General features: G+C 35.4%; 2 protein-coding genes across 3 annotated transcripts in view; both read left to right on the top strand.

Annotated features, from left to right (window-relative positions):
• The window catches only part of bib (MIP channel family protein big brain), a 77,334-nt gene that overhangs the window by 50,328 nt on the left and 13,701 nt on the right, over nt 1-13,305 (top strand). The window lies entirely within an intron of this gene.
• Nucleotides 7,485-9,743, top strand: LOC149908041 (uncharacterized). The gene has a single exon (XM_090103171.1). It carries the CDS (start codon nt 7,850-7,852, stop codon nt 8,693-8,695), a length of 846 nt encoding a protein of 281 aa, XP_089959297.1. The 5' UTR covers nt 7,485-7,849; the 3' UTR covers nt 8,696-9,743.

Raw genomic sequence — 13,305 nt, 5'->3', positions numbered from 1 at the left:
ATGACATAAGGTGTCAATGTTCACCAATTTACTGACCATTGAGAGCATAGTATTATAATTTATATTATCTGTAGCACAGATAAAAAACGACCCCAGTGTTGCCATTTGTGCCCACTTGACCCTAACTCGCGCGCATAAATTATGCTAAATCATCTGCCGATACTGATATGATTATGCGGGGGTTGATTGTGGTGCAAGGAATAATTGTTTCGGATTTAGTGCTTGGATAATCGGCGTGTCCTTTGTAGACTGAACGGTTCTATTTTTTTGGAAAAGACTTCTTATTGCTTTAGGTTGTATGGAATGAGAATTTTGTAAGTTGAACTTCACATAAATAAAATCTTCTCCTTAGTAGAATGTTTTTTTAAGTAAATCTATAAAAATTGATCGACATATAAAAACTACTACTTACTATAAATCAATACATTCTATATGAAATCGACAAATATCGCCCTTATAAATAATTAACTAACAAACATAACAACTCTATCACTTCATCATCACTATCACTATCACTACATAGTATAAAACAAAGTCGCTTTCCCTGTCCCTATGTCCCTATGTCCCTTTGTACGCTTAAATCTTTGAAACTACGCAACGGATTTTGATGCGGTTTTTTTTAATAGATAGAGTGTTTCAAGAGGAAGGTTTATATGTATAATAACATCCATTAAATAGTGGAGAAGTACTGTTAATTTTGAGGTTTCTAATGTGATGGCGTAAAAAATTACATTATTTCCGCTTACATTGCAAACGCAGGCTGAACCCTACGAGTTTTATCAAAATAATGTACTAAGTATTATACACATTGAAAAGGTCTACAGAAAAGTCCGCGATGGTATATGTCTATCTCTTATGGATAACCCACAATAACTTTTTTTTTGTCATTTACTTTTTACGACAAATAATGGCTAATTTTCGATGCGATTTTAACCAATACAGCATTAATTCTTAACCAATTAAATACCTTCAATACATTGTTCATTTAATATAGATCTATATGGCACTTTACACCGTATGATTTAAGTGAATATTTTCGAAGATATTACAGATTTAAAAATTGCGGGACGCAGCGTTTTCGGCGGTACCGGCCCGCGGGCTATCTATTTTATACCCGTGCGAAGCCGGAGCGGGCTACTATGTTTTTATATACAACGTTACAGTTTTTCTGTAGTGTATTTATTATCAGCATTCCACCCGTGCGAAGCCGGGGCGGGTCGCTAGTTTACTATAAAAAATAAATCAGATAAACCCCAAAATTCCTATCTCCAAGATCTTTCCCGCGAAACCAACATTTCGTAAAAAAGTCCTTTGAATTAACAAATCCTCTTACAGTAATGCAAATATGTTGAAGGGTCCTAATCTTAATACAAAGGGCTATTAGAATAATGTTAGAATATCTAACGAGAAGATAAAGTTATCTAACGCACGTGCAAAATGTATGCGTTTTTTACTAAATGCAATTAATTATGGGCATTTAAATAGCGATTCATTTCTTCACAATGATCAACATTAGACAAGTGGATTAAATACAAATGGAAAAAGAGATGCAGAATCGAATAGAATGTCGGGAATAGAGGAATAGAATCTTAACTATTATATTGTTCGATAAGAATTAGAATAATTTATCAACTTCCATGATTCCTGAACTAAAGTTTAGACGTACCTACTACGATGTTAGGCGTACATTATATCCTCATTAGACACTTCTAGTCTACGGTAAGAAATTGGTTAAATATTTCTTTATTTCCTTCCACACTTATAAAAATTAAGACCGCTCATTCAATATGTTGCTACAGAAAGCAAATCGAAAAAAATGAAGTCCAAATAGGTTTAGACCTAATACGGCAACACCATTGTAGCAATCTTTGAGTCGTTACGTCAAAAAGCAAGAACGTGTTACATAATGAAGAGTAATAATAAAATTGCTTTCCCAGACGCTCCTTTAATTTGCTAAAAAGATCTTAACGAAAACTCTCAGCTATTGAAATATCCTTAGAAGAATCTTTTTGGAAAACGCTTTTGTTCCAAAAGGCTAAGAGCTTTCAGTACTGTGATCTCTTTAACTAACCATTAAATGTTTTAGAAGTTTTGCTCCATTTATAAGCTAAAATGGCATAAAAATAGGTAGAAAATATACATTTTAGAGCGTTTCTATGAAATACTCTGTCGGAACTACTCGTTGATTTTGGTTATGCAAAGTGCTGCTAAATTATGCAAGGTAAGGATGTTTAAGTATATGCTAATATCTGGTGTAATGCGGGGAAGTGCAGTCAACTTTATGAATTTAGCACAACTTCTTAAGAAGTTTCACTTAAGTAGGCAGAGAGGTAGTTTGAGATTTCACTTAATTATCTTACTACGTCAGTTATCAGTGCATTTTGGGATAAAATTTCAAAATGAATTAAGATTACTTCCTTTGGAACGTTATAATTTATAAATAGTTTGGAAAATCAAAAAGTGCACGCCTCATATTTTTTTTTAATAATTATTTATTAATTATTATTTTTGTTTATTTAATAACAATTAAACCACATCGAATCAGATCCTGAAAAATGAAAGGATTCTATTCCTGAGCATACTCAAGCGTAAGAGAAAAAAAAAGACTCGATAAGTAAAGTATTTCGGTTGCTATCGTGTTAACAAGAAAATCCTCCGCACATACAGACACACGGACGTCCAAGATAGAACTTTTTTAAACTGTTTTTAACTAGTTGAAATAACAAAAATGACATCAAAAATATCATGAATGTTAAAAATAGTGTTTTTTCTTAATATGTGTGTGTATGTATTATCTTACAAGTGCAATGTATGATACATAAAGACATTTTAAGTTTGAAAAATCAGATGTTTTGCGCGAAGTGACAGTAGTACCCACCTCAACGCTTCGCTTATGAGGCGTGCAATATATGATCTCTACATAAATAAAAAAAAATTTGGAAAATCCAAAAGTGCACGCCTCATAATTTTTTTTTAATAAATATTTATTAATTATTATTTTTGTTTATTTAATAACAATTAAACCACATCGAATCAGACCCTGAAAAATGAAAGGGTTCTATTCCTGAGCATACTCAAGCGTAAGAGAAAAAAAAAGACTCGATTAGTAAAGTATTTCGGTCGCTATCGTGTTAACAAGAAAAAGGATCCGCACATACAGACACACGGACGTCCAAGACAGAACTTTTTTAAACTGTTTTTTAACTAGTTTAAATAACAAAAATGACATCAAAAATATCATGAACGTTAAAAATAGTGTTTTTTCTTAATATGTGTGTGTATGTATTATCTTACAAGTGCAATGTGTGATACATAAAGACATTTTAAGTTTGAAAAATCAGATGTTTTGCGCGAAGTAACAGTAGTACCCACCTCAACGCATCGCTTATGAGGCGTGCAATAAACAAATCTGAAATACATATTATTATCTAAATCGGCATGTTAACTAAAATATAAGCTTAAGGGTGCACTCACACACATCAGTCACCGTCACGGCACGTCACCGGACAGGATTAAAAAAAAATATGTATCAATAGTTCTAGTATGACTCTGTTCCCACACGACAGTCGCCGGCACGAAATCTATCAGTGACGTCCCCGGTCAGGCACGTCAAATAATCTTTCCATACATGTATCATACTTTTATCCCCACTCACCCGGTGCCGTCACGTCTCAGTTCAGTCAGCGTCGTGCTACCGTCAATTGCTACATGTTCTCTAGCGTGACACACGTCTAATCACTCACTAACCTGATGTATGTGTTCAATGATTCAGTCAAACCGGCGACGTGACTGACGGACAACATGACGGTGACTGGTGTTTGTGGATACGTACACAAACCGTCACCGATCAGTCATCGGTGACTTGACGGTGACTGATGTGTGTGAGTGCACCCTAATTGACATGTTACGTAAACGAAGCTGCAGTCAAAATAGCTGAGTTATTTGAACAAACAACTATTTACATTTTAATAACTATAAACAAAAGTTCAAACAGAATCCATTTGTATTCATTATCAACTATACACAAACTGTATACATATTCAACGTGTATTTCAACGATCGAGTATTTAAAACCGCAGTCAGCCCCCGGAGCATGCCGCATTAACTTCTCTAGCCTTAAGATAAAAGTATGTCCTCTAAAATATATTCCTCTCATAAAATATGCATACACTTTATACAGCTTTGGGTCCCATTGGGTCCCCGGCGAATAGCTGTCGCGATTTTGTATAAGGAAGCACTTGGAAATATTTTACGCTTGTTTATAGTTGCAAATGGTATGAAAGTACGGCATTTGTTCTAGAATATGCTACTCTTGAGTAATCTTCTGGAAGGCGAAATTTTCGAATATTTTTTGATTTCGCTAATTGAAATCTTTTCGCTACTAGTAAAACCTAGAATTAAGAAATTCTCCCACTCTGAAATACGTAGAAAGATGATATGATACTGCGCGGTACTAATATAAAAATGATTTGCACAAAATGATCTGGCTTGGTTTTCCATTTTAAACGTTTTCAAGCAAAGTTTGCTATCAGATCCTTTTGAAATTTGGTAGGATAATAGGTTAAAGTCCGAAATAGGATGCCAACACGTTAGCTCGGAAAATGAGTAAAAATTAAAAAAATAAAAGCTATAAAGTCTGTTATTTTATAAAGCTTATTAACGCGGGAATATCGGTCTAGTAAAAAAAATAAAACTCGCTCGCGGTAAATTGTTTTTATTTCGTCATTTCCCGCGCTAGTTCACTTGGTGGGTAAAAAATGAAAAGTTCACAAAGCGTCTCATTTCCTGCGGTATGTGCTCTGAATGAGCTTCGCGGTGTGACGTCACGATGCTCCTTTATTTCATAGATGGGGAATTTAATTGAATACGCACGAATGCACGAAAGTAGAGTTACCAATCTATATTTGTTATAAGAACTGCACGCTTAAAATCACATGAGTAGAAAAACGGAACTTTTCCGTTTTTGTACTCATGTGCTTAAAATTGCATATTATCACGTCTTGATGTAAGCGGTAGTTATAGTCACAAAGGTCTCCATTTAATGTTTTGCAGAACAAATAATTTTCTACATGGAACAATTTGATGAAATAAACTTCTGTGACCAAGCCATCAAAATTCGTGTGTTTGAGAGGGAAAGAAAAACAAAATAAAGAGTAGGTATGTTTTAAATAGAAACAATATAAAACTTTCCACAGGAACTGTTGCATGTTTTCTTGGCAAGTACCTAAACTTGAACGCAATAACCATTTTAATCCGAATTTTTATAGTACATATAATATAACGTACATTTAATATAATTTTACAGGTGATACAAGCGCATTTCATAATTTTAGTTTTGCATGTACTTCGTAAGCACGTGGTGTTTATTTAAAAATTGTAAACTTTTCTTGTTAAGTAATCTTTATCAGGTAGTCATGAGTTCATGACATTACGTTAATAATTAATATGCCTAAGAATTATTATTAAAAATATCGATCCCCTTTGTAAATAAATGTATTAAAACCGTTTTTAAAATGTATCTTTTTTATTCCTATCATAATGATGCTGACATCAATTCAGGTGTATTGATGTAGTTGGTATATAATAATTATTGCAGTAGATGGAAAATCTCATATATACGAATTCTAAAGAAGTATACACGTATTTATGGTTCTTATACACGTACGTTGTGTGTTTGCATAGATGAAGTTAATTTGCTAGTCACCAATTCATTATACCTTATAAACAACTAGCTTCCGCCCGCGGCTTCGCCCGCGTGGTGTTTTGATAAAAGGTAAGCCTATGTTTTTTCTTAGGGTCTAAAGATTGTCTGTGACAAATTTCATCAAAATCGGTTGAGAGGTTTAAGCGGGAAAGCGTAACAGAAAGACAGACAGACAGAGTTACTTTCGCATTTATAATATTAGTAGGGATATAGTAAGTAAAGACTAAAATATAATATTGTACCAAAATAAACTCCGTTAAATGGCCACTTAATAAAACCGCGTGGTCACCCCAACTCCATTTCGATGCAAAGAATGATAACATCGCCGGCAATCAGTCGTAACGAGAAAAGGAATAACATTCAACTGTTTTATGCCTCATTCGACGATACTCATCTGAACGGACGCTGAAAATAATTAAGGTTATCAATTTTCAGAAATGTCCAGGGTATTTAATATTAATATAATATTTGTGACGTACAAAGTGTTTTTTAATATTTGTTTTCGTCTAAACATAAAATCAACAAAGCAAAACATGCCAACTAGAGATGATCAACCTACATAGTATAAAACAAAGTCGCTTTGCGGTTTTTTTTATAGATAGAGATCAAGAGGAAGGTTTTAGTATATAATTTATGTTTTAGACAAAGCGGGTGAAGCCGCGGGCGGAAAGCTAGTATATTATAAGCATCTCCTAGTATATTATAATGATTTCTTTTTCAGTTTTGCCAGTGCTTACCTAAGCTCTGAGGTCAACTATCCATTAACTATAGGTATCTGTACAGTTATTAGGTATGTTATACATATACAATTATACATATCATAATATCAATATTCCAAATTCGTAATTGATACCAAACTTGTTGAGACCATATCATGTAACATATCTACATCTGTGAAGTCGATTATCGTATCAAATATCGATGCATATTGGATCCAAGATTTATCATTGATATTATTTAAAACGTCTCAAATGTCATTGTGTACATTCTAGATATTGACCGCATTTTCCATTAAAGTTCATTGAAATGTTATATTTATCCTAATTTCCACGCTATCGTTATCACTACATAGTATAAAACAAAGTCGCTTTTTCTGTCCCTATGTCCCTATGTATGCTTAAATCTTAAAAACTACGCAACGGATTTTAATGCGGTTTTTTGAAATAGATAGAGTGATTCAAGAGGAAGGTTTTAGTATATAATTTATTAGGTTTTAGACAAAGCGGGCGAAGCCGCGGGCGGAAAGCTAGTGCATGATAAGACAGACAGACATTGTAAAAATTGTTTTTGCACCGTTCTCTTGAACGATGAATATTATTTTTTCTTTATTATCTACTGTCATCACCCTTCTGTTTTTAATAATATGTGTAGATTATGGCAATAATTTGTTCGTGAAGTTTATTTATTTTGTTGTTTGAAGTTTCATTTTCTAGTATCAGCCGATAGCATTTTCCTGTCAATTCTACTACTATACACCATACAATAGCAGTAACCTATCCAACATAGTGTAGAATAGCTCAAAGTATCAAATAATTGTATACCATAAATGCCAAACGCAGTAAGCTAAAACCCCTAAAACCAAAACCTAACCTTCTTGGATAAATCTGTCAACTTTTTGAAGTGTCCTTGGCTTGGTTTCACGTTTGCTTGCACAGTTTGCTTGAAATGCACTTTACATATTTATTAGTCAATTTGAATATTATCTTACGAAAATGAGAAAGATTATGTGTGCAATGAAAGATTAAAGTGTATATTATATGTGGGTGTATGAGTGGATGATGTAGCGACGACAAGCCAATTTACGAGTTACCGAAATATTTCAAGTGTAGTACCTACTAAGAAAGTTCCCACCATAGGTTCACACGGTAACTCGTATATAAACAGTTTGTGCGTTATGCATAGACAGTTAAGGGCTTGTCGGGACGCGGGTTGGTCGCATTAGGTCGAATATTAATTACATACGGATATATATATGTAGTTAACGAAATATAACCTTTGCGTAGTTATTCATCTTTTATTACACCCGCACATAACAAGCCCCTACATTGGTGACCCCGACGTGATGTGAACATTATTATAGTGAATTGCATAGATTTCGTTTGAGTGATTATTTAATTTATTGATTAAATAAAAATTTAATTCAAAATGAATCCGGCAGTTCCAATTAGAGCGGACGAGAGTGAAAATGCTCTCGCGCAGATCACTGTGTCGAGTAGAATTCCAGACTTCTGGAAAGAATCACCACGACTTTGGTTCGCGCAGTTTGAAGCAGTGGTGGCGAATCAGAAGCTGGCGGACGAATCGAAATATAACCTGGTGGTAGCGAAATTAAGTCGCGAACACGTTGAGCAGGTTAGCGACATTGTATTAACACCACCCGATACAAAGAAGTACGAAGCATTAAAAACACGGTTGCTCGTATTATATGAAGAATCTGAAGTGCGTCAGGTCCAAAAATTATTAAAAGAGCTTGAGTTGGGCGAACAAAAGCCTTCCCAACTGTTACGGCGTATGCGAGACCTGGCTCGAAAAAAATTCTCGGACGAAACACTGACGATGCTGTGGATGGGACATTTACCCGCAGCTGTGCAAGCAGTCCTCACAGTTAGCGAATTAAAAGATTTAGAAAAATTAGCTAACATGGCGGATAAAATTATAGAAACGACACGTTTCGCGGAGATACAGGAGGTATCGTGTGCCAGAGATAAAATATCCTCAATACAACCTACGCTGGTTGAACAGATTACACAGTTAACGCAGCGGATAAACCAGCTGGAATCTGCAGGCTCGAGAGGCAGATCGTTTAGCGGTCGAAAGTATGGGAATCGCACGCATCGCTCCGCATTGCGAAGTCGCGATCGTACAGGAATATCAAAACACAAAAATTCCAATTGGATATGTTATTACCATTACCGCTATAAGCACAACGCCAGCAAGTGCATTCAACCTTGTGCGTGGCAGAAGCAGCAGGAGAGCCAACAAAAAAACTAAATACGGTGCAGACAGAGGCGGATGTCTGTTCCACCGTAAATAAACGCCTGTGTATAAGAGATAGAAAAAGTAATCTTAAGTTTTTAGTGGACACCGGCGCTAATGTTTCAGTTTTACCAGTGTCGAAAAATAACCGATTCGCGAGTGAGTGTAGTGACTATAAACTATACGCGGCAAACGGTAGTGTAATTAAGACATTTGGTACTAAGTTAATGACTTTAGATCTCAGTTTACGGCGACCGTATAAATGGTCATTTATTATCGCCGAGGTAACTCAACCTATATTTGGTGCAGATTTTTTAGCTCATCATGGTTTGATTGTAGATTTAAGATCATGTCGATTAATTGATAGTTTAACTAAATTAAAATCAGTAGCTAGTGTTATTAAGGTGAATCAACCGTCTGTGACAACAGTTGAGGAAACTCATCAATTTCACGACTTGTTATGTAAGTACCTAGATATAACTAAGCCTTCATCGTACAGGGAAATACCTAGCCACGGTGTTTTTCACCATATTGAAACGACTGGAGCTCCAGTGTTTGCCCGGGCTAGACCTTTACCTCCAGCTAGATATAAAAAAGTCAGGGAAGAATTTCGATACATGCAGGAAGCAGGTATATGCCGACCCTCTAAGAGTCCTTGGGCTAGTCCACTTCATGTGGTACCTAAGAAGAATGGCGAGTTACGTCCGTGCGGGGACTATAGAAAGCTTAATTCTATAACCAAGCCGGACCGATATCCTATACCGCGCTTATCAGATTTTACATATTTATTAGCTGGTAAGAAAATATTTTCTAAAATCGACATAAATAGAGCTTATCATTGTATTCCTGTTGCCCCGGAAGATGTAGAGAAAACTGCAATAATAACGCCGTTTGGGTTATTCGAATTTCCGCGCATGACGTTCGGTTTGCGTAACGCTGCGCAGACGTTTCAGCGATTCATGCATCATACTGTTTTTCAGGACCTAGACGCGGACAGTAAAGATAATATTTTTTGTTATATTGATGACGTCATAATAGCTTCATCAAATGAAAGCGAACACCGTAGACATTTAGAATCATTGTTTAAGCAATTTAGCAAATATAATATAACCATTAATTTAGCGAAATGTACGTTTGGGAAAACGGAAATCGACTTTGTTGGTTATCATGTTACGTCAGATGGTATTCGCCCGCTTGATGATAAAGTAAAAGCGATTAATGAATTTCCTAGGCCCGAAAACATCGAACAATTACGTCGATTTTTAGGTATGGTAAACTTTTATAGAGCGCATTTACCTAACGCAGTTTCATCACAATCGATTCTCAATAGTTTCATTCATGGCTCTAAAAAGAAAGATAAAACACCCATTGTGTGGACATCAATCGCCGAACAAGCATTTGAACAATGTAAGTCGAGCTTGTGTAATGCGATTACGTTGTCGCACCCTTTAGCCGATGCATCGCTCGCACTTATGACGGACGCATCGGATACTCATGTAGGTGCAGTTTTACAACAACGTGCAAATAATGAGTGGTTACCTTTAGGTTATTTTTCTAAGAATTTATCTAAGACTGAACGCAAGTATAGTACGTATGATAGGGAGTTATTAGCAATTTACTTAGCTATTCGTCATTTTCGGAATATGGTCGAAGGACGACAGTTAACGGTGTATACTGATCACAAACCGTTAATTTATGCATTTTCTAAAGTAAATAGCGAGAAAGAGTTACCCAGACGTACACGACACTTGATATTCATTAGTGAGTTCACTACGGATTTGAGACACGTAAGTGGGCAAGATAATATCGTTGCAGATTCGTTATCACGAGTTGCAACAATAAGTTGTCCCACAGTAATAGATTACGCGGAACTTGCTAAGGATCAACAACAGGATTCTTATATGTTGCAATTATCTAATTCGAAAGACGCTAATAATAGGTTAAAGAAAATTATGTTACCTGAAAGCGGTACATTTATTTATTGTAATTTAGATAATGATAAAATTAGACCCTATTTGACTGATAAATTTCGACGTGTTGCCTTTGATAGTGTACATAATTTATGTCATCCCGGAATAAGGACTACACGCAAATTGATTCAAAATCGGTTTTATTGGCCAAATATGAATCGCGATGTTGGCCAATGGGCTAAAACATGCATTGAATGTCAACGATCAAAGGTTAATCGACATACAATGTCAGGTTTAGGATCGTTTCCGCAGTGCGATAGGTTTGAACATATTCATGTTGATTTAATTGGACCTTTACCCACTTCACCCGAAGGTTTTAGGTATTGCCTAACCATAGTTGATAGGGGGACGCGATGGCCAGAATGTTTTCCTACGAAAGATATAACTGCTGAAACGATTTCGCGTGTAATATATGAAGGATGGATCTCTCGTTTTGGTTGTCCGAAAAAGCTAACAAGCGATCAAGGACGCCAATTCGAAAGTCAATTATTTGCTACACTAATGAAGTTATTAGGTATTAATAAGTTGCGTACGACACCTTACCACCCACAGAGTAACGGGGCGGTAGAGCGTTGGCATAGGTCGCTTAAAGCGGCATTAACGGCACGTTTATGCAATATATCATCATCTTGGGTTACGGAATTACCAACTGTGTTGCTAGGACTTAGAACAGCAGTAAGAAGTGATACCGGCATAAGCGCAGCAGAAATAACGTACGGAACAACTTTACGATTACCAGGTGATCGAATATTAATTACATACGGATATATATATGTAGTTAACGAAATATAACCTTTGCGTAGTTATTCATCTTTTATTACACCCGCACATAACAAGCCCCTACAATTTTATATTGCAGTCATATAAAAATTAAGTATGTATATTATTTCGCGAAAATAGTCTAACTTGAATTTATATTTTTGGTTTTATGGCATTCAAATGCTTTATAAATACTTTTTATTGATTCTCCTTATTAAAACATTGTGCCAGTTGCAGTGTCACGCACTTGGTGTATTCTGGCAACATCTGCCAGGTCACTGACCTCGGATCGATTTTAGTCTTAATAAAGCCTCATAGGATAAAGGTCGAAAGGTCCGAATTAAATTGTTATGGAGCTATCTAACGAATTGGGTTTCTTAGGTTTACGGCTAGACCTCAATTGGCAGAACTAAATGCTAAATTAATACGTAGATATTCCTACTTTAAATTTAAAAATAATGGGGAGAAAGATAAATGTTGCCGTGAGTGTAAAGAAGTTTAAAAGATAAATAAGAGAAAATAAATCAGGATTTATTAAACATGCGTAAATATGGAATAATTACTTAATAAAAACCAACATCCAAAACTAATAAATATTTATTTTAATTCAGAGCAAAGTGTTCAGGTACTTTTTCCATGTAATTTAAAAAGTAAATTACTAACAACTCGTATATTTGCTTTACACGAGAAATGCATTTCAAAATGAAAATATAACAGATTTAAAATGCGAATGATTCATTAATTATTAGAGCGAGCGCCCACGAGCAACTTTGTCTCCGCAACAATTTTGTCTCCGCAACTATTTTGTCTCTCCAGCCATGGGCTAGTATGAAAGTGCGCGTACGTAGCGACGCAACTCCCGGGAGACTTTTTTGTCCGCGGGTTCGGAGACAAGCCCGCGACGCAACTGTCGCCCTATCTATTGGTTTCAATGCAAGTGCGCGCACGGCGACAAAAATGTTGCCAGGCGACGGCCGCCGGCCAGTTGCCGCGTAACCGGCGTAGCGATAATACCTATTTATGTCAACGTATTTATTCTCGTACACTGTAGTTTTAACCGACTTAAAAAAAAGGAGGAGGTTATCCATTCGGCCGGTATATTTTTTTATGTATGGACACCGATTACTCCGAGGTTTCTGAACCGGTTTACGTGATTCTTTTTTTTTTTGATGCGGAATGGTGTGGAATTGGTCCCATAAATTTTATTCGGATAAGCCCAGTAGTTTTTATTTTATGAGCATTTTCGTCTGGTCTCGATGACTTAATTGAAATGTAGCAAGTAACTTTGATTCATTTCCAGGTAACCGATTGAGCTGAAATTTTGTATACGTATGTAAATTGGATAGCGATGAAACATTATTATGACATAGCGCTGATTTGATGATGGAATCGGAAGGTGGCCATAGGAACTTAGTAATATATTGACTCAACTTTATCGAGTTTGGGCTCGTTTGATTTGTGTTGAAAAATACACTAAAAAGTATTAAATAAAAATAACTTCGTTAAAAACAACCGACTTCAAAAACGGAAAAGTAAAAAATAAAAAAGATTTAATATTATTAATTACTACCTACATAATATTATTTAATAGATGTGTTATTTACATACTAAAAAAGTTTGATGTCGGTGCACGGGCTTTACTAAGTGCTTAATGCTTGGCACCGATTACAAACCTATTTATTAAATTAATAATAATTAATAATATTGTTTTTAATGAAGTTATTTTTATTATTAGTAGTTTTTCTGTGTATAGTAGAGCCATTTTAATAAGCAACATTGGCAGTTCAACAAAATTCAGCAACGTAATCTAGTAACGACGCCATAGAAAAATATGTTATTTCGTTTTGTTGGAACTGCACATTTACTTAACTTTTTTCAATTACGATTACATATCTA

Source organism: Colias eurytheme, chromosome 6, assembly GCF_061535395.1.
Source record: "Colias eurytheme isolate Ceu_HAF_F1 chromosome 6, ilColEury1 Martin Lab GWU primary, whole genome shotgun sequence".
Classification (NCBI taxonomy): domain Eukaryota; kingdom Metazoa; phylum Arthropoda; class Insecta; order Lepidoptera; family Pieridae; genus Colias; species Colias eurytheme.
Note: the sequence above shows the minus strand (reverse complement) of the source record. Positions and strands in the feature narration are given on the sequence as shown.